The 24,869-nt window shown below is 34.4% G+C and overlaps 1 protein-coding gene across 1 annotated transcript in view; it reads right to left on the reverse strand.

Annotated features, from left to right (window-relative positions):
- Positions 1–8,370: 8,370 nt before the first annotated feature.
- Positions 8,371–24,869, reverse strand: part of NRK (Nik related kinase) — a 138,751-nt gene continuing 122,252 nt past the window's right edge. The window contains exons 25-30 of the mRNA XM_056125691.1: positions 21,035–21,139; positions 19,271–19,413; positions 18,852–18,999; positions 15,472–15,633; positions 10,401–10,540; positions 8,371–8,484 (exon numbers count right to left, since the gene is read on the reverse strand). Of these exons, the coding sequence (XP_055981666.1) occupies positions 8,389–8,484; positions 10,401–10,540; positions 15,472–15,633; positions 18,852–18,999; positions 19,271–19,413; positions 21,035–21,139 (794 nt within the window). The 3' untranslated portion in view covers positions 8,371–8,388. The remainder of the gene's footprint in view (positions 8,485–10,400; positions 10,541–15,471; positions 15,634–18,851; positions 19,000–19,270; positions 19,414–21,034; positions 21,140–24,869) is intronic.

The raw sequence follows: 24,869 nt of genomic DNA on the forward strand, positions 1-24,869 counted from the left end.
AAACCATCAGGTATAAACACAAACTTTTAAGTTTTTAATTAGTTTTTTGTTTTGGGATTACACCTGGCAGTCCATGGGGCTTACTCTTGGCTCCATACTCCAGGGTGAGACCTGGAGGTGTTTGTAGGCTATAGGTGGGGCCAGAGATTGAACACAGGTTGGCCACAACCAAGGTGAGAATCATTATTCACTTTACTGTCTCTTTAGAACCCAATTTTAAAATACTCTCTTTGGCTCTCACCATTGATGTCACACAATTCAGACAAATTTAAATTGGAGTTCATACATGTTGCCTATTTATAGTTGTGTATTATAAGCAAGGCATTACACATACATATTCCAGCTGATGCATAGTAGATCTCCTGACTATGTGTAAAAATATCATTGCCAATGTCTATTAAGACCTGTCTGCGTGCTTGGCCACTAATGAGCTATAACTAATATTTATAATTTTATTTAGATGACAGTTTTCATTACTACTTTGATTCTATATTACATAATAGATGAAACATGCATTTTTTCTAATTTTTCTTCATTTAATTATTCCATTCTCTCCTTATGTTTATTCAATGTCCCCAATTTCATCTGAGATTACTGAACTTCCTTCTGGATCAATCCAGCATTCCCAACCGGTAGTATCACATACTTTGGGAAGCCTTAATCTAAGTGCTTGCACCCATATGCTTCCACATACCAGCAATGGAATAATCATTTTGAATTATGGAGTGAAAAGTTGGAGAGATATAAGACCTTAGTTTTTTATTATTGATTGAGAATGCTAAGACCATTAATATATCACTTTTTTAAAAAATTTACTAGTGAAACACCATGAGGTACAGTTGTAGACTTACAAATTGAACTCATGTCTCACAAATCTTATACTTGAGCCTATAGCTCCACATAGTGGCTAGTATGGTTCATAGAAAAGGTCAGTTTAATACTACTATTTCCTCTTAAATCTAGTAGGAAAATATGTCCTCTCTATCCTCTAATTTGTAAAACACTAAATGTGCAAATGAAATTATGTCAGCCTAACTATAATCCCAAAAGCAAACAGTTGAGCTTTCATATTATCCATAACTATATTTTCCAATGATGATGTAGTTGAGGTTTATGTTTAAATGGGCAAGTGGAAAAATTCCTGTTCTCTTTTGTACTACCGGATTTTGCTCCCAAAACAGTAAAAAATGTGATACACCCAAAAGGAGAGAGAGAACAAAGGGGAATTCCCTGCCACAGAGACAGGGTGGCATGGGAGGGGGATGGGGACTGGGAGGGATACTGGGATCCGTGGTGGTGGGAAATAGGCACTGGTGGAGAGATGGGTATTTGATCATTGTATAATTGAAACCCAAGCACAAAATTTGTAAGTGTACCTCATGGTGTCTCACTAATAAAAAAATTTAAAAACTGTGATACAGAGGAAACACGAATTAAGGGCAGTGGCAATATTGTACTTTGTAAAATAAAACATGTATCTTTTATTATTTAGATTTTCAAGGTGTATTTGCCAAATATATTGGGTTTTCATCCACAGTTACTATCTCTCAAATCCCAAAGTTTTGGAAATTTCTACGTGTTTAGTGTGATAAGGGTATTTTTTTACAAGGACAAGGGGTTCACATTTTAGGAGTCAAGTAAGGATAGTGAGTTGATTGCCCAGACAACCAATCTTTTGTTCTGTTCACATGGTTAAAATATTCAGTCCCAACCATAAACTGCCTGTGAAGAGAGTTGGGCTCTATTTGTGAGCAACTGCAATGGGCAGTGATTTTTTTCAGTAAAGCATTCCTATGTAATAATGAAGCCTCCAGAAAAACCCATGAGGAAAGGATTTTCAGTTCCTAGAATGGTGTTTTGGGGAGACTTGTTCCTTGGAGTGTGTATGGAAATTCTTCATCTTTCTTTCCCTTTTACCTTGACATATGCCTGTCTTCCATCTGGCTATTCCTAATTTATGTTATTTCATAGTAAGTCAGATAAGTTATGGTAATCCTAAACCTCATGGGTATTCCTAAACCTCATGGATTTCCTAAGTTATTTGAGGTGCTCTAACGAACTATTTTAAACTGAAGAAGAGTTGTGGAAAATTCTGATTTATTACCAGTTTGTCAGAATCACATTAATAACACAGACTTGCAACTGGCAACTGAAGTTCAAAGAGGGGGGTCAGAGAATCTCCAGTCTGTAACCAGTAGGTCAGAAGCACAGGAAATAACTTGGACTTCTGATTGGTGTATAAAGTGGAGGACAGTCTTAGGTGCTGGAACCCTTAACCTGTGGAAGTTTTTGCTCTCTCTGAGCAGTTAGTGTCCAATTTTAGCTAAATTGTGTTGAATTACCTAGTGGTGTCTTAAAATTGCTTGTTGGTACTGGAAAGATCTACACACATTCGTGTTAGAAATTGAGCTGCATAGCACCAATTTCAGCTTGTAATAGAAAAAAGGAACTTTTTAATGTTGAGAAGGATGGTCATATACAGACATGCTGTGCAGGTATTTTTAATGCTTTTTAAAGTGTGACCTTTATTATTTTATTGTTAAAGTAATATATATTAAAATACTAAGATGATACTGAATAAAATATAGCACTAGCTCATGTAGATGCCATTTACATGTGATGCTTTTTGCTGCGCACAAATTTCTATGATAAAATAGTTTTCTCTGCAAAATAGAAAAATTAATTTGAATATCAAATTATAATTGTGAGATAAAACATTCATATTTGGTGAGTATTTTATAACTGACAGTCCTATATTGGTATGACTAAAAATTCTAAGTTGAAAAAGATAAAGAAAATGAGGGGCTGGAGCGATAGCACAGCAGGTAGGGTGTTGACCTTTCATGCGGCCAACCCGGGTTCGATTCCCAGCATCCCATATGGTCCTCTGAGCACTGCCAGGGGTATTTCCTGAGTGCAGAGCCAGGAGTAAGCCCTGTGCTTCGCCGTGTGTGACCAAAAAAGCAAAAAAAAGAATACAAAAAATGAAAAATAGATTTCACACACTCAATCTTTCTCAGAGGCAGTTTTCATTAATGTTAATAGTTATTCTGTGATGTAATAGAAACTGTAAGTACAATTAAACTTACTTTACACACTTTTACCTTGAATTAAAACTTTAACGAATCTGAGATATTTGTTGTTCCATATGAATATATTGTTTTTCTTGAAAGCCTAATTATGAAAATTCAATATTTTCTCATACCATGTTTTATTAAAATAAGCCCTGTGACAAATGTCTTTGTATATACATATATATTTGTAAAGATGTGATCAAATATATCTATCTAAAATTAAATTTGCTGAAATAAGGGAAATGTACCTGCTGAAATTTATTATTTATTAATCTTAAAAGTATACTGTAATTGCCGAACATGTAAGTGTTATATTAATAAAATATTTAACTGGTCCAGAATGGCACATGGAAATGCTTAATTTTTTTTATATTTCAACTTTTTTATTATGATTATGCCAGAGATGTTTCACCAGTTTGTAAGTGATTCTTTCTTTAGACAATAATACCTCCCAGAACTTAACTTATTTTATAGTTATTTTCCTTTCTATTTTTTACTACCAAAAGCTAAACATTGTATTAGAATTTGGTTTTGTTTTATTTGAGAGATGGTCTCAGAAATCTTAAGATGGAGATTGATGTGTGAGACAAAGAGGAAGAAAGGGCAATAAAATGGTCAATTTTTAGATCGATAAAAATTTTAGGAAAAAATAGAGCACACTCATTTTCTCCTGCCTTCACTCACTAGGTCTTAGTATAAATTCTGGATTTATAATATATGTTACAATCAAAAAGGAGTAAGTAATGTAAGACGAAGGAGCGTTTTGTTAGTGATCCCCACATTGAGGAATGTTCTCTTATTTTTCAAGTTTCTGTCTGAGTAAGTCTCCCCTCATGCTGGAGCGATAGCACAGCGGGTAGGGCGTCCGCCTTACAAGCGGCCAACATGGCCGACCCGAGTTCGATTCCTCCGCCCCTCTCGGAGAGCCCGGCAAGCTACAGAGAGTATTCGATATGCCAGACACAGTAACAACAAAGTCTCCAATGGAGACGTTACTGGGCCCGCTCGAGCAAAAGTCTCCCCTCATAGTTATGTAATGTAAGAGGAAGGAGCGTTTTGTTAGTGATCCCCACATTGAGGAATGTTCTCTTATTTTTCAAGTTTCTGTCTGAGTAAGTCTCCCCTCATAGTTTCATTTCTCTCAAGATCTAATGAATGTCATTTGGACAATGAACTCAACAGCACCAGAAAGAGAGATTAATTGGTAGTCTCATGAAGAATAAGTGGCCAGAGGGGGCAATCTCCTTCCCCATGGGATCAACTCTATGGGATACTGCCAACAAAACACATTTCTCTCTCACAACACCCAAATAACTAATTTGAGAATTACATGAAAGGGTGGAAAAAGAAGATAAGGAAATCAGCATACAAAATAATCAGAAGTTATTAAAGTGACACAGTTCTTCCTGTGTTCTGGACTCCAACAGGAAGCTCTTCCATAAATTGCATGGAAAATTTCATATATATATGTATATATATGGTCCAGAGCCGCCATACCCAATGTAATGCATATCAAACACATGTCTCCCACAAGCTGTCTCTTTGTGATGAAGTTGGGAATAGATATGGAAGATTACTTGGGACTATGCATAGAAATGTCCTTTGTCAAAATAACTAATAGAAGAACTTGCTGAGCCCCCAACATTTCCTAACCATTGCATTTTATATTAAACAAGGTTGTCTTGTTTTCTTGAAGGTGGTATTGTACCTAAATTTTGTACTTTGTCTTTTGTCTAGAGTCAAAGATGAAAGGCATGATGATGGGGGCAAGAGAGAGAGAGAAGGGGAACTCTTGTCGAGGGAAATTGACACTGGTGGTGGGATTGATGCTAGAATATTGTATGCCTAGGACCCATCTGTTAATAATTTCATAGATCACAGATTTTCCATTAAGCAAAATTAAATAATGACACCAAACAATACATTTTAAAACTTTATTTTTAAGAGATTGGACAATGGTACACTGAAGACTTTCTGATCAATCAATTTGCAATCTCAAAGATTTTTTCCATATACTTGCAAAGATAGACCACAAATTTAATGCACATTTATTCAAATAGGCATGTTTCTTAGGGGTGCTTACAGTATTTTAAAAGGTCTTATTAAATGCATGTGACATCACCCTTAATTTTTATGGTCACTGCTTCAATTAAATGAACTCAAGAAGACAACACTTTTTAGTCACTAATTTTCACACATTTTGGTATTACCAAAATATTAAAATATATGCTTTCTAATAGTGTGTTCATTTATTTGTAATTTCTGTGTTGCCTTATTTACTGTCTTAATTATAATGATTTCTTACTCTTTCTTTCCAAGGAGTTTACCTTACTTCAACAGACCAAATCATTTTCTTTTCCTTACCAGCCATTTCATATGTTATTTTAAAGTTTTCAAATATTTTTGGTACTTACTTTCATTTTATACAAGGACTATTTTTTCTGAAAACTCTGAACCAAAATTAAACACTATCAAACTGTCCATCATAACCTGTTGGAAATTTCATGCTTCAGATCCCAGGACTAGAGAGACTGACTTGTCAGGTGTTTCTCTCTCTCTCTCTTTCTTGCTCTCTCTCTCTCTTTCTCTCTCTTTCTCACACACACACTCCTATGATGGGCAGGGATTTTTAAGATGCTGCTGTGTGTAAAACAAACACTGTCCTCCCCGTTGTTCATCGATTTTGCTCGAGCGGGCCCAGTAACATCTCCATTTTTTTTTTGAGACTTGTTAGCACAGCGGGTAGGGCGTTCGCCTTACAAGCGGCCAACATGGCTGACCCGAGTTCGATTCCTCCGCCCCTCTCGGAGAGCCCGGCAAGCTACCGAGAGTATTGGATATGCCAGACACAGTAACAACAAAAGTCTCCAATGGAGACGTTACTGGGCCCGCTCGAACAAAATCGACGATCAACGGGAGGGCCTGTTGTTACTGTGTTTGGCATATTGAATACTTCACGGGTAGCTTCCAGGCCTTGCCGTGTGGGCGAGATACTCTCGGTAGCTTGCCGGGCTCTCCGAGAGGGGCAGAGGAATCGAACTCGGGTTGGCGGTGTCAGCTGCACGCAAGGCAAACGTCCTACCCGCTGTGCTATCGCTAAAACTCCATTACATTGTATTTATTCTTAAATGTAATTGTCTCTTTTCTTTAGAATTTTTGCTGGCAAAGGATATATAAACTCCAATAGGATTTACATTGAAATAGTAAATTTTCATTATTTGAAAATGATTTTAAATATCTCAGTCTTCCTTCTTAATGTGTGCCAAAGTCCCTGTTTCTTTTACATCTCACCACTTAAAACTAAGTTTATATGTTTGTAACATCGTTTGCATGGTTAACTTTGGGACATCTGTGAAGAGTCAGTTCACCATTGTCTTTGTTTACTACAATAACCACCAAACACAATAGAGGTTAGTTTCCAAAAAACAGTTAACTGCCTTACTTACTTAAAATATGATTTTAAGAAAAAACTTAATTGCATACCTAAAAGCTTGAGTAAATATTATAAAGAACAAGTCTTAGAAAACTTAATTCTACATGCTACTTAAATGAGAAAATTTTCTAAAATTCAAACTTAGCAAGCTCCATTTGCTCAGCGATGAGGTACTGCACAAAGTTCCCCATAGCCTTTCAGGTGTACAAAATAATAATAATGAGAACTACGTCTACGGAAATAATTTGAAAGAGAAGTTCTTTTTATCTTTAAACTACTGTACTTAAAAAGTCATTCGAGCTGTAAACACTCAAGGATAAGCTGTTTTAGGATCACATTATTGTGTCACAGTAAAAGAAATGTGAATCACATTTATTTTAAATTCATGGATTTAGGTTCTCCTAAGTTCTCAATACTGAGCTACTGCACTCTTGATAAAAAATTGTTAGGAAAATCCAATCCAGATATTCATTCCTGGCACCAAAGTGCCAAGATATAATGTGATGATATGAAATCACACATAGTAAGCTGCTTTTGTACTTGGGTTAACCAGGTAGTTTAAAATTATTATCCCAGTAGCACTGTCTTCACATTTTAGAAGCAGAACTAGAGTAACTATGTTGAGGTATACTTTGTGGTAGCTCTGATGCTTGATTATTGCCCCAGAACTAACCACTGTATTAAAGATGGATATGTAGAAATTATGATTTTACCAGCTACCATTTACCATAAGTGACCACCACCTATCTATGTTTTCTCTAATATATTGATGGGGGGGGTAACAGACTAGTATGATTTCACTATTATAGGTTTAATTACTTGATGAAAGCTGTATTTTTTCCAAAAATCTATAATTTAATCCTGTACCCTTAAGCGTCAATTTATGGATTTATTACTTTCAATTTTTTATTTTACTGAAATAAAAACATGGAAGGACACAAGCAATAGAAAATTTTGCCGTTCAATTTTATAACTGGTGGGAAATTTCTTGATAGTTTAATCTTGGACCGAAAAAATTATTTAATACTATCTGATGGTCACATTGTTGGCTAGACAAGAAGTTTGAAAAATCCATTTTTGAAGTGAAATTTGATGCCTACTTAAAGTGTTTTCAAAAATAAAAAGCTACAGTACATTTGTATAGGAGTTCAGTCCTGTACTCAGGCTTACAAGTGTATTATTTGGTGGTTTGTAAAAACAGCTATTGCACATGGTTGGGGGTGATGAGGAAAATAAAACACCTGAGGCTTTCTTCCTTTCTCCTTCTTAGAACTTAACTTCTCAGGAGAACTTAATATGGGGTGAACTAGTCTGCATTTCTGGGTTTAACTGTCTATAATCAAACAGACTCTTCTGCTTCAACACTGTGCTTTTCTCCAGACAGATATGTTCATCCTTGGTTTGTTTTATAGGACAGGTCTTATGATTTTTGTATAATAATCTCACACTTGGGGATTATTATATATCCTCAAAATTGTATTGGTTTGCGCTATTTTATTTTTTCTTATAAATTTTATTCACATAGAATTATTTTGAATGCTGCTTGAATCTAATTAATTACTGTTTTCTTCCTCTTTGTTATAAAATCTGAATAGTGATACTGTCCAAATGGTCCAAAGAGTAATGTTTGAATTGAATTCACAGTAATGAAAGTTTCAAAGCTTGTGCAAAAGACATTGTACACCAGTGGAGTACATAGAGCTTGCTATAGTTAATTTTTTATATGAAGTTGCATTTCTCATTAAAACTATTCTGTGCTACATTAAAAGTATCTGAATTAATTTTCCCCTAACAATAAAACTGAAGTATCATTTAATCTCAGAAATCTTAAGATGCAAATTGCTTATTTATCATGTTTGTAAATGTTGTCATTGTAACGTTTTAAACACCAAAATTGATCTTGAGCTCTTCGAGTTTCCCCAGGGTCATGAAGTAAACACGGCTGTGGCGGTTGCGCAGGGTAGAGGAAAAGAACAGCTTTAACAAGGAGAGAAAGAGGAACTTCAGTAAATGTTTAAAATACATGATATTTAATAGTTACAATTAACAATTTTATTTTTATCTTCATCAAGCAACTAAAAAATTTAGTATGCAGTCAAATTTATATATTGAAACAGCCTTTTACCATACACTGTATTGTTTTTTATGTAGCAATTCCTTTTTGATTTTTTAAAAATACTCTACTTTTAATCAGCCTGGTTTTCTTTTAATATAAGAAAGTAACACTACACTGTAGCACTGTCCTCCTGTTGTTCATAGATTTGCTCGAGCGGGTAACAGTAACAACTCCATTGTGAGACTTGTTACTGGTTTTGGCATATCAAATACACCATGGGAAGCTTGCCAGGCTCTGCCATGCGGGCTGGATACTCTCAGTAGCTTTAAGGGCTCTCCAAGAGGGACAGGGGAATGGAGCCAGGGTCGGCCATGTGCAAGGCAAACTCTCTACCTGCTGTGCTCATCATTGCTTCCTGGCGTATACATTATCATTGAAATTTTCTACTTAATACAAGTTTCTATTTCAGACTACGATCAACCAACTGATACAGTGAGTAGTGAGCTAAGTGAATCATCTGAGACTAACAGTACATATAAATATAGTCTGCTCTATAATGAAAATTAGAACAGAGTATAATATTACTTATAATATAAACATAGATATTTATCTATAATAACAGATTTCTGTGTTATAGCTAAGACTTTAAACATTCACAGTGGCTATACTTAAGAAGGAGGGTTTGTCACATAATGAAGATGATAATGTCACTCTTATCACTACCCTGTACTTAACATGACATATACACCAACCTTAGATGCCTATTATGTATATAAGCAATTTTCACATCAAAAGGAGTTATTAATATTCCCATTGTAGTATTGAAAGAACTAAGAGTCAGAAACTATAACCACTCTTACATGTTCATAAATCTAAGTTGGGAAAAGATTGAGCATCATACCCTAGTCTATCTAATCTCAAACGTGTGCTTGCCATTATACCCATTTGCACAACAATATTTTTATTGTTATTGCACAACAGTATTTTTCTCCTTGATGCAAACTGCCTTTACTCTGGTTATGCTGGTATTAATTGGAATCATTTGCAAACTCTTCTAAACATGAATGCTTCTTGTTATTATTAGTATTATTTCTTTACATTGTTACTTCTCATAATATGTAGGGACAGTAATTATTTTGTACAATGCATTTGTCAATTTAAGGTATATAATTGCCAAATACCTACTTTACTTCCTTCCTATAAAATGGGCATAATAACACTCACTTTGAAGATTAAATGTGTTAGCTTTATTTATTTATTGGTTTTTGAGCCAAACCTGGTGGTGCTAAGAGCTTACTCATTGCTCTGTACTAATGGATCACTCCTGGCAGTTCTAAGGGAACTATGAGGTGCCAGGTATTGAACCCATGTCAGCCACATATAATGAGTACAAATCAAGTGTCCCACCTGCTGTATCATTGCTCTGACCCTTAAATGTTTTAAAGTTTTTAGCAAAATGTCTACCACACAGAACAGCAATATTTGCTTTCCATTATTGAATTACGTTGTAAATTATCTGAGGCAAAATTTACTCAAGCATTCTTCTAAATATACGAACATGAAAAATGGTAATTGCAGCAAACAAAATAATGGCTATGTTTTGATCAGAACATAATTAGGACTTTTACTTTAAAAAATGCTTTCATTTTCAAATTTTGTAGGTTGAATCACCTGCAAAACTAATGTCTCTACTGCAAAATGAAACATTATATCAACAGCATGTCAATTTAAGAAATATAGTCTAAATATGTTTATGGGTAGAATGAAAAGTACATAGATTTCTTAAGTCACTATTCATTGCTTGCTTTATTTTTGCTCTGGGAAATGTAAGCCATACCTTGTCACCTCGGGTACACAGAAATCTCAGTTTCTTAACTGCTCTGTGCTTCAGTTCATTTTCCAGAACCCTTGTCGGAGAAGAGCGAACTTCAATGGCCTTTTGACCCCATCCTGTGGTTCGCTGAGTACATTCATATGCTACGATGAAAGTTTTAAAATCAGAAAAAATGCACACTCTCAGAATTAGAAAATAATAGCCAGTTAACAATTAATATGAAATTCATTATTACTGTTCAGAAGAATATATCCTTTCTCACTCTTTCTAGTCTGTACTTTGACTTAATGATATCTATAAGGGCAACAAATAAAGTATCCATTTTCACTGCTGAGACTAATGCTAAATTTCTAGGTCTCAACTTTTTTTATTAATGTTCTCCAAATAAAATAAAAAGAAACTTTACCATTCTTAAAGTCTACATAAGATGCAGCACTATAAAAGGATTTAATTTTTTTAATCTTTTGTTCAGGATAGGGCTAGGGCTGGAGCGATAGCACAGCGGGTAGGGCGTTCGCCTTACAAGCGGCCAACATGGCCGACCCGAGTTCGATTCCTCCGCCCCTCTCGGAGAGCCCAGCAAGCTACCGAGAGTATTCGATATGCCAAACACAGTAACAGCAAAGTCTCCAATGGAGACGTTACTGGGCCCGCTCGAGCAAATCGACGATCAACGGGAGGGCCTTTACCTTTACCTTTACCTTTGTTCAGGGTAGTGGTAGGGTACCATACAATAATGTTCAGGGCAGTGGTAGGGTACCATACAATAATGTTCAGGGCTTACTTCTGGTTCTTCACTCAGGGATCACTCCTGGCGGTGCTCAACAATCAAATCCGGGTCAGATGTGTGCAAGGCACGCATCTCACCCACTGTCCCTGAGTATTTTCATTTGTAGTTAATTGACATAATAGAAATACAAATCTTCAAAATTAAAACTTAAAAGTGTCTTGCTCAATTAATGATTTTAGAAATTATACTGTAATTAAACAGCAGTTAATGCATGAATGCCTTGCCATGCTATAAACAGAACTAAATCTAATTTGATACTGTTAAGATTCTCTCTTGCTTTGGAAATTTTTATAGTATTATACAATAACTTTTGGGCCTTGCTTTATATTGTTTAGTGACTATAAAGATGGTGATAACCACCTTAAAGCACTGTTGCACTGTCTGTAACACTGCCCTCCCATTACTCATCCATTTGCTCGAGCGGGCACCAGTGACGTCTCCATTGTGAGACTTGTTACTGTTTTTGGCATATCAAATATGCCATTGGGGAGATTGCCAGGCTCTGCTGTGTGGGCGGGATACTCTCAGTAGCTTGCCGGGCTCTCCGAGAGGGACTGAGGAATCGAACTTGGGTCGGCCATGTGCAATGCAAATGCCCTACCCACAGAATTGTGGAAATAGTCATACAGTCAGCTGGTTCGCTACATTGTTTTCTGACACTGGGGACAATTTTATCACTAAATATTTAAGTTGACACTAAAATGCCCAATGTTTATATTTTTCATGCAGTTTATGAGGAAACAAGTTTCTGTAAATAAAAAGAAATATCAAGATTGTGAGTCAAGTGAAAAACTGGAAAACATCCAAACAAGGCCTTATCATTGAAATATTACTGGGGCTAAAATTAGAATTGGATCCATTAAACTTCACATGTTCTTCTATGATAAAGCAAACAAAACATATACTGAAAATTATAGCAGACGCAATTTTATTATTATCTTCCCAATAGGTCATAGAATGCCATTGTTGAATCCCGTGCTCATCTGAGTGCACCCTTTTTCAGCCTTATTTCCCTCAAGGACCAATGGGAAACCGTTTCCTACCAGTTGGTTTCCTAGTCTTACACCATGGCACCTCATTTATGTAATTTTCACCTGGGGTTCCCTTGGAATATCCTGGAGCCTCTGGGAGAGAAAAACAACTTAAATTTATCTTATATGTAAGATTAAGACTTAATAATTTAAATTATTAAGACTTAAATGCATAAAAATTCATAGAGGAATTATTAAAATATTACAAAAATGACTGTCATATGCATAGTATGAGCATTTCCTTTTGTTTTTTGGGCCACACCTGGTGGTACTTAGGGCTCTTTGCTCAGGGATAACACTTGGCAGAGCTTGAGGAATCAACATGGGCCAGCTGCATGTGAAGTAAAAGCCCTACCCCTTGTACTGGCCCCAGTATCTAATCTGGTTCCAGTATGAACCACTTTCAAAACCTAAATAAATTTTCTCAAGTATTTACCATTCCAGGATTCCTTTTGCATTACAATAAAAATACTGAATTTTGTTTAAATTTGTCATAAGAATTATAAACAACTTAGACATATTTTATTCAGAAAATAGCTCTCCTAGAAAATATTATATCTAAAATGAAAATTCATTTATGAAGCACATAAGAGAAATGTTAGTATCTGAGAGATGGGAGAACAAAATAGATTTAGTCAATATGGATTTGAAAATTTTCTCTCATGTGTTGTTTAATTAAAATGCTATTAGTAGGGCAGAGAGATGGCTCGACAGGCAGGAGCACCTGCTTTGAATGTAGGAGGCCCAGGTTCAACCTCTGGCACTGCATGAGCCAAATTACTGCCAGGCGTAACTCCAGAACACTGATTCAGGGGTGCCAGGCTACTCCTGAGCATCACTGGTTATGGCCCAATGAAAAATATCAATACAAATAATAAAAGTTATCTCAGTCAACGCGCTGCAGCGATAGCACAGCGGGTAGGAGCGGGTAGGGAATTTGCCTTGCACGCAGCCAACATGGCCGACCCGTGTTCCATTCCTCCGCCCCTCTCGGAGAGCCCAGCAAGCCACCGAGAGTATCTCACCTGCATGGCAAAGCCTGGCAAGCTACCTGTGACGTATTCAATATGCCAAGCACAGTAACAACAAGTCTCACGATGGAGACATTACTGGGCCCGCTCGAGCAAATCGATGAACAATGGGAGGACCGTGACCGTGATCTCAGTCAACAACCACACAGAGCAAAGTCTTTTCAATTTAATTTATAGGCTGCTTGCTGATTCCAAGTAAACAATTCATAGCACATCACATAATTCCCACCTTAATTCCTAAACACATTAATCTGGCACTTAATCTAAGAGTAACACAACTTGTTTTATGTTGGAATACAATGATGTAGAGGAACAATGCTCAGCAATACTCTTGTTGTATTAGGCCTTATATGTTGGAATCCCAGAGCAATCGTCTTATTTAAAACACCATAAATCACGGTATCAGAAATTTTAGATTGTGGAAATCTGAATCTAGGTTACTTTTAAAAATAAATCATTTGTTTTATAGCAAAATATAAAAATTGATTTTCTTAATAACAATGATAAGTTCTTTATATTCTCAAGATGTCTTAATAACCAACTATCATGTTCTTGTGGTATTATAATTTATTGTACATATAGAAATTAACTTTGAGAGGCAAGAGCAATCCTACAGTAGTTAGGGAATTTGTCTTGCATGTGCCTTGACCTTGTTTTGATCTCTGGAACTCCATATGGTTCCTTGAGCTTACCAGGAGTGATTCCTGAGTGCAGAATCAGTGAGCACAGCTGGGTGTGCCCACAGCCCATAAGAACAGAAACTAGCTTTGAAACTCTAGAAATTTAAAATACATTTTAGGTTATACTTTTTTAACATAAGGATAAGTATTATTGCAAATGAATTTTTAAGATCTCTTTGATTTTCAAATTTGTCCAGTGGCATAAATAAAGGGTTTAATTTGGTTTCTCATTTAAACAGATTTTTCTTATTCAAATTGCTCATTAATATATTGATCACAAAATTACCACCATAGAGGCTAGAAAAATATTCATCATTTTTGGATTAGTTCTATCCATTTTTTGTCAATCACAATTTATGTATTTACCTTCTATCTCTAAAATGGTTTTAGATCTGCTGTAAATTCTTTTCTCTTTGAAGAAAGTGGAAGAGATTTTTCAGAACAATTTTTAAAACTTTGTGTAAACTGAAAACATTTTGCAGATGCAATGCAAAGTGCCTTCATCTCAAAATTTAAAAATAAGCCATAAGAGGATGATATTTAATTAATTTTATAGCTCTTTCAGAATCTGTCTTCTGTATTGACTCCTTACCTTTCTCTTTGTCACTCTTTGTCTACCCCCATCCAATCCCCTCCCTCTCCCTTCACTTCCTCCTTTAAGTACTTCATTAAATTTCTCCTTCTTCCAGGGATATATATTCTCCATTAAATAACTATAATTAAATTTATTGTTCAGATGATTATGATTCATCTCTAGAATCAATTATGCAATCACCAAATTTCAGATACATAAATGAAAGTCTTGAAATACTTGGATTTACTAGGTCAGCACTCTTTACATTCATTAGCCAGGAGAAGTAATTGTCTGGAGAATACTTTAAATGTATATGGCTACCTGATTGGTATCTTATGGACATTCAACTCAATAATACTCATCTCTTTTCTAAATGAGACTGGTTAAATTTTAGTGATAAATAGTATGTTATCTGTGTGATATGTTTATACGTGTTTCTTCTACAAGAATGTCAATTAAAGAACAAAGTACTGCTATGTTGATTAAATAAACACATATTTTTTATCTTTTATGACTATTATGTAGTTAACTGAAAAAAGTTGAGTCCTCAAGTCAATGCATTGGGGTAAAGCATATTTTATGCTTTTTATATAAATAAAAATTTATAAAATTTATAAATAAAATTTAGAAATAAAAATTAAATAAAAGTAAATAAAGATTATGCTTTTTGTGCATAATCTTTAAACAAAAGGATTCAAACAAAATTTTAAAAATATACAAAAAGAAATTTTGCATTAACTGTATAATTATTATTAGTGAACAATTATGACTGCCAAAAATTATTCTCTTTGGGATGTCATGGACTTTATATACATACAAAGCACACACATATTATGTTACTAAGGGAATAAATTTGCAGGATCACAAATTAACACTGTATTAATAGCAAAACTGTGATACTTTAGGAAACAAAAGCTCTCTGAAATTATCAGTAATTAAAAAAATCAACAAAAAAGCACTCTACATACCCACTGAAGATGGTACGTCTTTCCAGGCTTCAAGGATCCTCTTGAAGAGTTTTTCATTTGCTTCCACAGAAAGGGCTTCAGCATTGAAAGTGATCATCATACCAATTCCCAAGGAGTCAGGTAAAATGATGATATTCTGTAGTATAATGATTTCCAGGGGATGGAATTATATTTCATAAAGATTTATATGTTCAACAGTTTATCACTACTGTTTAACTGAAGAAGCATGATTACCAAAATAGTTTCAAGTGTAGGAAGAACAAGAAACTTCTATTTTTGTATTTATACATGTTACCAAATACCTGAAAAAATCCCTTCCCAGTGTCACAGAGACATCATTGTTTAATACTTTGCTTTATAGTTAAGAGAAAACCTTCTTTGAAAAACGCAGGTATTTATTTTCAACACAGAAATTCACTAAAAATTCACAAAATATTATGTATATAAGAGGATATACTGTTACAGAATTAGGTGGCAGATATACTTTAGTGGTTAGTGAGTACTTTAGTAATGAATGTGTGAATCAAATAGCACTCCATAGTGGATGGTTATTAATAAATTCATTATTATAAGAAAGATAAAATCACTTAAAACAGCTTGAATTAAAATTTTTACCAAGGAAGCATTATAACATTGTCTGCTGTATGAAATATAGCTATCATTCTGTTAGAAGAAACAATGGACTCTTAAGCAAAATTGTTATTTCAAAATACTTTTAAAACACAAATTTGAGAGACATAGTAAGTGATGGTCTATGAAATGCCAAGAAATAACTCTGAATTTCTAAATTTCTTGATTTTTATGACAAAACTTGCTTAAACTACAGATACTACATAACAGTATTTCCCAGAGAAATGAATAACTACATTGTTCTATAATTTCTCCAAGTTAGCAAGTTAGAGAAATAAGGTCAGAAACTATACTTGCCAAACCAAGCGTACTCAGGCCAAGTGCTTGAGGCCATGTCTCAGCAACAACAATTCTTAAAACTAAAATGGGAATCCAGAGGCGGAAAGCAATTTTAATACGTTCCCTGGGCACTCTCATTAGTGATTGAATTAGAAACGAAATGAAGGAAGAAAGAAAAAGAAATCACAAGAAATAAAGTTGTCTCAATAAAATATATGTAAAATAAAACTAGACTGTAGTAAATCCAGAAAGCGTCAAAAGCAATACTCTTGCTTCTCAGATGGTTCCTGAAGTAACCAGATATTCCTAAACGCAATTGAGTCCGTTATAGCATTACCGCTTTTGTAATCTAGCACTCCTAGAAAAATATTATTTTTAGTACATCTGTTACTCTCCCCTCCCTTAGAGTCTTTTCTTAATGGGTCAGATAGTAGGACATTTAGCTAAAAATACTGTTTTTGAAAATACTTAAGATAACCTAATTAGGTCAGAAAATAAATTTTTGAGATTCATTTAGTTTCATTCTTGATTCCACAATAATTAACTGATTTCTTCAAATGGAAATAATTCTCTTCGTGTGCAAATTACATCGAATGCATAGTTAAATATTCTTAATTAATTTTTCAAATAAGTGTAAACTTAGAGCAATTCTGCAATGTTCAATACTGTACCAGCTTCAAAATACAGGCTAACATGGCATAAAAATATAAGATGCAGTAAGCTATAAGAGACATTGTGGTTGAAAAGTATTGTTTAGCCTAAACTCATATCGAAGTGGCCTAGTTGGAAATGGTTTAGTGTATTATTCCATATCAAGGGCGATTTATATATAATCATAGGTGATAGCTCAGTGATCATATAAATTGCTATGATAATTGTAACAATTTTATGTATATAAACATCTAATAATTAATAGTTCTGTGCAACTTATTAGAAATGTATAATTATGGGTGCTCTGCAAAATATCACATTACTTCAATGATTTAAAAGCACAATAAAGTTTTAATCTATACTCTTTTTATATAGATTCTATGTTAAGATTCCACTTATTGACGAACATGAGTTAAAAATGGGTGAAATGAAAAAAATCTTGGTTTAGTCCTTCTTAGCTTACATTTTCATACTTCTATATTCAGCAGTGCTCAGGGTCACAAAACCATTCCTATAAGAGCTTTGCTTGGCATGGGCCTGCAGTGCTCTGGAGCCACAATTATCATATCTGGCTTTTTTGAAAACCGGTAATGGTCTGGATTTTCAAGAGTACTGAGGTCTACACTCAGCAATGCTTAGAGTCCACAATATCATATCCAATTATTCTGGTGGGGCATGCAGTTTGGGGGACAGAAATCAGGTCACTGTGCATGCTAAGCATAGGCTGTACAATTTTATCTCCCCATTTTTAGCTCTTCATTTTAAATACAGTGTTTAATAGGAAAATCAGCAAGATAAAAATCAAATTTGAGATAGCAGACCTAAATTTTTATATAGTGTGCACATCTGGGGAGGGCATTATGTTTTTGTCATATTCTTCATTTGAATAACATGAGCAACAATTTATGACTGTTTGTATTTAAACATGTACCATACTATCACTATGATTATTTCCTGACTCCTAAAGATATAATAATGTTTTTGTAGAAAATTGCGGGCTGGACTGATAGCACAGTGGTAGGGCATTTGCCTTGCACACAGCCAGCCTGGCCAAGCCAGTTTCGATTTTTCTGCCCCTCTCAGAGAGCCCAGCAAGCTACTGAGAGTATCTCATCTGCATGGCAAAGCCTGGCAAGCTCCCCGTGACGTATTCAATATGCCAAACACAGTAACAACAAGTCTCAAAAAATGGAGACATTACTGGGCCCGCTTGAGCAAATCAATGAACAATGGGAGTGACAGTGACAGTGACAGTGTAGAAAATTGTATAACTTTGTGTTGCAGTAAAGAATACTACAATCTGGATATTGAAGGGAAATACACATAATATTCAGTACTGGTATTTTTAGAGAATCTGTTAATCATTATGGAGTACACACAGATTAGTGTAAAATTTAAAACTATATATTTCATATAAGATCAGTTATTATAAATAGATAAAGTTTACTGGAGAGAAAATGTAGATCATATTTTACATTTATAGAGAAGGAGCCACAAATTGATTCCAGCTGCTAATAGACAGATAGTTATGGGAATCTGATGTTTGTCTTTTGGCTTATCAATAGAAGCACATCTTAAAGTGTAAACAAAGACATTATGACAAGCATACAAAATCTGTATGTAGATTTGACTTAGCTGTCTGCAGAAAGGAACTGTAAGTTATTTTTCTTTATCCATGAGTTCTTTCTTTCACTTTATATTTACCTTTTAAGCCTCAGTTCCAGTACAGACATCAATAGTATTATTTTAAAATCTTAAAGAGCTGGTAGAATTAGAAAATCTGTAATTGTGGCATACAATAATTTCTAGGGATCTTACATTATTTGGCAGAGTCACATCAGACAAAACCTCAGATTCTGCATCAATGATATAATATCCATCTGCTGAGCTGAAGAAAATCTTGAGTCTTTTTTCAGAACCAATAGTAAGGTCAGTTGTTACTGGCTTATGACCAAGTGTTGGAAATACCTGTAGATATAAAACCAAATACGGCCAAATGGCCAAAAATGACACTCTAAGTAAAAGAATTCTTCCCCCCCATATTCAATAGATTTATAAAAACTTATTGGATTTTCCAAATTACATCTTTTGTTTATTCTACATATTACCACTTTTTAAGGACTGTTACTAGACAAATATGACTATATTCAGGTTATAAAGAGTGGGGGTCAATTCAAAGCCTAAATATTCAATATTAAAATGAGCCCTCTATATATTCTGTTGTCTTTTAATTCCTTGCCTTAAGCTTCAGCAAATGAAGTAACTCATCTGGTCTCTTAAACCGGTTCACTGGGTCAGCTGCCTGTATTTTTGCCAGTATTCGTATATAGGCTTCGTAGGACATATAGTCTCCTTCAGAATCTGCTGATTCATCAATGCATACTTGGTAGGGAATGAAAAAGGCCAGACATGTTAATCTATATGTAATAACCTACATGTAATGATATATTCTGGACTTCTGTTGTTTCTACTTCAAGGAAATAAAAGTCTAAATAGTATTCATCACCATCTCCAGGTTACAGTGGAGCATATGACATCACCGGATTCCTATATGTAGTCACGAAGCGCAATGCAAGGACTGGAATAAGGACTCAGACCAGGGACTGTGTATCAGGCTCTATAGACTGTTTGTATTCATTTTCTATGATTTCCAGCTCCATACCAGGCAGCTCTGACCAATCAGCATAAACCCAAGAATAAGCCCATATACAAATACTGACAACTGACCCAAGGTCCAACTGACCCAAGGCCCAATTTAGTGAGATCAGATCAGGGATGAGATTTGCATGAAGAAAGACAAAGTCTACCTATAGAGTATCAAATATTTTAAAATAATATTTATAGCATATTAGAAATGCAGTGGCAGTCATAGGAGTTTTCCTATATTATTTTGTATGTATGCTAATTTGACTCATAAAAGTATACCATGTAAACAGAACTTAAGCTTAAAAATGATTCACTAACAAATTATTGTCATCTATCGTGATGTATCCCTATCAGTATTTTATAAATACTTGTCCATATCAACTAATTTAAAGTCACCCAGAAAAATTGTTAAAATATAGATAGTCAGGCCTCACCCCAGACACATTAATTCAGCCTGGGGTTTGGGTCTGATATCTAAACTTTTAACAATAATTCAGATTCTGAGGTACACCTTATACTTGCAGTTAAGTCGGCTCCATATTATGATGTCAGTTTTATTAAGCAGTTCTTAATATTATGGAATACATAAAACATGATCTTATTTAAAGCTCATAACATTATAAGAAGCTAATTGAAAAGTCTCCAGTTTTTGTGAGATGTGATTAGAAATTATCAGCAACTTATCTGGTTGGGACACTATACAGTTACCTTAATGAGGCTGATCCACAGAAGTTCAGTTAAATCATAATAAAGGTAGACATAGTACTGGTAATCCAAATAAGCCTAACCACCAATCCTTGTAATATTTCTAGAGAAAAATGTGTTTAGAGTTCCAGCTTGGAAGGAAAGAAACACATCCCTTCCCACCCCCCTTTTGCAGTCCTATTAATTAAAGCAAGGGAATTCTATTATCTCATTCCTCTTCAGTAGGGCCCCCCATTTACCATTGTCATACCTTTTATTACCTTACCTCTGCTCTCTACCCCCCACTAAAAAAGAACAATGACTTTCTCAGCTTCAAGTCATTGGAGTGACACCCAAGGTTTGCATTTGGATCTTTAGAAGAGGTCTTCATGTTGACTACAAGAATTGGGAGAGGAGTTATTGGGGATGTCCATTAAGGGGAAGGACCAAGGATTTCCCTCACACTCCCTTGATGTGGTGCCTGTGAATTATCTAAAAATGGTTAGTGAATTAATTAACATTTAATTTATTCAAATTTTAATTATTGAAATTGCATACTTAAATTACTTTAAATGCAGAGCAGTATATGTTCATATTGCTACAGTCTAAAATACTGTTCTGTTTGTAACTTCACAAGGGAGAAACTTCAAGATTCAAAGGACAGGGGGACCACTCACTTTAATAGCAGTGCTTTCATCAAAAGACTTTGGGGCCCATGCATAAAGGTGAATGGATGATTTCAAAGCAATAGCAATATAAGTTGTTTCTTCATGTTGAACTACAAAGTAAAAATACAAAGAAGAAATAATGTCAAGATGTTAGCAATGATACTCAAATATTATATTTTCTATTGAACACGTCTTAATCACAATGCAAAAGCACAGATCTTATATTTTATACAACTTGTTAGTTTAAAATTGATAGCCCACAAAGAACTAATATATTTTATAGAGTTAATATATTAATTTTAAGAAATATATAGTTTCATCCACTCATTTTTTAAGAATATTACACATTTTAATATAAAGCTGGAGATAATACAATGGGCAGGATGCTTGCCTTGCACATGGTCAAACCAGGTTCAATCCCTGGCACCCCTGAGTAGCACTAGTAGTGATCTCTGAGTGCAGAGTGAAGTGGGACCCAGAACACCACCAGGTGTGGCACAAAACTCAAAAACAAAAGACAAGAACATTTTTGAAGAAATTAAACACCTAAGTAAGTGAGAAGATTTCCTTTATTCATTCGTGGCTAGGCATAACATTGTTATTCTATTATTCTGATGATTATTTAAAAATGAAAAATACAAAATCATCCCACAGTTTCAGTGAAATCTCTAATGAAATAACTGGCCCCCTGGGTGGTTCTGGGCAGACCCTGACCGTGGCTACTAGCACAATGTTATTGGCCCACAGCTTGTCCGAGTGACTGGAAACACTTCTGCAAAAATTGAAATGCTGATGCTACAATTCATATAATAGAATTTAAAGAGATCTTGAGCAGCCAAAATTATCTCAAAAAAGGAAAATAAATTTTGAGGACGCACATTGTTTTTCAAAACTTACTACAAGATAAAGAAAAAGAAATAAATGATAAAGTACTGATATAAGGAGAGGTTATGTATCAATAGAATGTGAATTTAAGTCTACAAGCTCCTCCATCTATGGTTGATGCTAGCAAGAATATTCAATAGAAAAAAAGTTTCTTCAACAATCGTGGTGGGGCAAGCAATATCCACATGAAAAATATGAAAGTTAAAACTCTTATATCATATTACATAAAAATAACTCTAAATGGATCAAAATAGTACGTGTAATGGGATAAAAATTATCAGTAATTAAAAGGCAAATATAAGAAGTAATATCCATGACAATGAATTCTATTATGTGACACAACAAACATAAGCAACAATAAAGCAGATTTGATCAGAGAGATAGATCAATTATCTGCGTGCTTTGAAAACTGACAGTACACGGTTTCCTGAGCTACACTTGGAACAACATCCATTAACAGAGTTGGGAGAAACCTCTAACTACTGCCAGGTATGGCCTCCAAATTACTAAAAGACCCTTAAAATTAGATAACTGGGATTAATCAATATTGATATTTGTGTGTATCAAAGAACATTTTTATAGTGAAAAGACAACCTACAGAATTAGAGAAAGCATATGATTATTTATCTGATAAAGATAGAGTATACGCTATATACATAATGTTTTCAACTCAAAAACAAAACAGTAAGCATTTCAAGGGATATATACAAATGTACAGTAAAAATAAATGACCACTTGTAAAGATGATGGAATCAGTCAAGAAAAACTCCAAACCAAGACAACAATAAAATATTACCTTATAGTCACATGTATGGCTAGAATTAAAAGACATATAACTTCATAAGCAAAGAATAAGATTTAAAGGAATCCGTTCACTTACAGTATAATGCAGCAACCATTTTGTAAATGTTTAAGAGAAAAGAAAGCATATAGTCTTATAAACAGACATTTACAGAAACCATTATTAATAGTACTGAAAACCACAGAATCTCAACCAATTAACAATCCAAAACTAATAGAAAATATTTTAGAAGAAATATTCCTTGCATCACAAAAGTAGAAACAGTAAAATGTTTACAAGGATGTATTACAGAATTGGATACAAGGTGGTATGTTAATATGATCCAATATTATTCAGAATTTTTAAAAGGCAGAACTGGTCATAGAGAGGTTACTACATTAGTGAAACCTGAAAAATTATTCTGAGAAGACTGTCACAAATAATGGCATGGTACATGGTTCTCCTTAGCTCAGTTGTTCAGAAGAGACAAATTTTATAGCAAATGAGAGGAGATCATGACTATTCTGAGCAGAATGGGGTGAGTATAAAAAAAGATGAACTATGTAGTGGAAATTAAATGTTATGGGATTTCTAATTGTGACAATGAGAATTACATTACGGTGGAGATTAGACAACTATGGAAATAATAATAGCCATTGAATTATACACTGAATGTATATACTTTATGGTAAGTGTTAATGTTTCCAGGAAGCTATTTCTTTTAAAAGGAAATATGCACAAAAGTAATTTTTGTTCTCATCTAGACCTTCTGATTCTTATGGAGTACATTTCTGTGAGTCTAGATTTGTACTTTGTGTTAAATGCCCTCTTCACTGAGTCATTGCTTCTCTCTTCTCTAAACTCTTGCTTTACCTCTCTCAGCCTTCAGCTTATTCTCTTAATGTCCTCAAGAAAGTCTAAGAAGATTATTAAATGCCCAACAAGCAAAAGAATTCCCTGTTAGGCAAAATATATATAGCTTGAATAAGTATCAATAACTGGAATAAAGTCATTATTTTAAAGACCTTGGAATGTAATGAAAATACCACAGAAGTATGAGTATACTGCTGCTATATTTATCCTATAAGAAGTTAGTACTATTTTATCTGTGAGATGGATAAATGCTTTTTGTTCTTATGAGAGCTGAAATGGGTTGGAATGTAGACAGCCAAGAAAACTAGATTTACTCAGTTCAAGAACTTCACAAATTTGTAAACTGACTATGTTTTTAGGGGCCAGAGAGAGTATTTCGGGCTAAAGCTCTTTTTTGCATGAAGTCCATCCCTGTTTGATTTCTAGTACCTAATTTAGTCCTCTGAACACCAACTGAATGACTGCTCAGCAAAAAGCAAGGAATAAGCCTTGATTCACTGATGTCTGTTGGCTAACCGCGCCCCCAAATCAAAATCCCAAATTAACTAAGACTATGTATTTAGTAGGAGGCTGTTTTCCTATATAAACCCCTGGGTTATCTAGAAAACTAACCCAGGCTATTCAATTTATGGAAAATGATTTAGAGATAACTAATAACAAAATTTGAGGTAGCATATTTATTTAATGCCTAACTTATGTAAGTACTAATTTTATCTTTAATAGTATTATATGTATACACATACACATCTATGAATATCTCTTCCTGAGAAGCTTTTTTATATAAAGAACAGAAATAGTCATGATTGAAATAACATTATGCAATATAGGACTCACAACTTCAGTCACTAGTTCTGTCAGAAGATGTAGTTAGTGAAGAAGAAAAGACTGAGAGTGGAGGGGATTTACTTCAGAAATATAACTGGATGGAATGACATAATTACCTAATTGTTGACAACTTAAAGGGGATTCTGAGACCCTCCAGTTACTCCATTTCACAATGGATGACAATGAAGAGAAGTGATATACACTCTTCCCAGACAGGAAATACTTAGAAGAAATTACACATATGAATATATTCAGTCATAGCAAGAGTCAGTAGAGCATAAAATAATTTTCTTTTGATTTATCACAGGTCCCTAGTCATTCTGAGGAATTTTTGATTTTAAAAGAGGGAAAATAAAATTATTCTATTTTATTTCAAAAGAAATACATTTCCAAACAAGAAAAGATAATATATTGAATATTCTTGAAGGTAAACTGAAGATAAGAAAGTTTTTTTTTTTTTGGTGGGGGAAGAAATG

This window comes from Sorex fumeus, unplaced genomic scaffold, assembly GCF_029834395.1.
Source record: "Sorex fumeus unplaced genomic scaffold, SorFum_2.1 ptg000058l, whole genome shotgun sequence".
In the NCBI taxonomy this organism is placed as follows: domain Eukaryota; kingdom Metazoa; phylum Chordata; class Mammalia; order Eulipotyphla; family Soricidae; genus Sorex; species Sorex fumeus.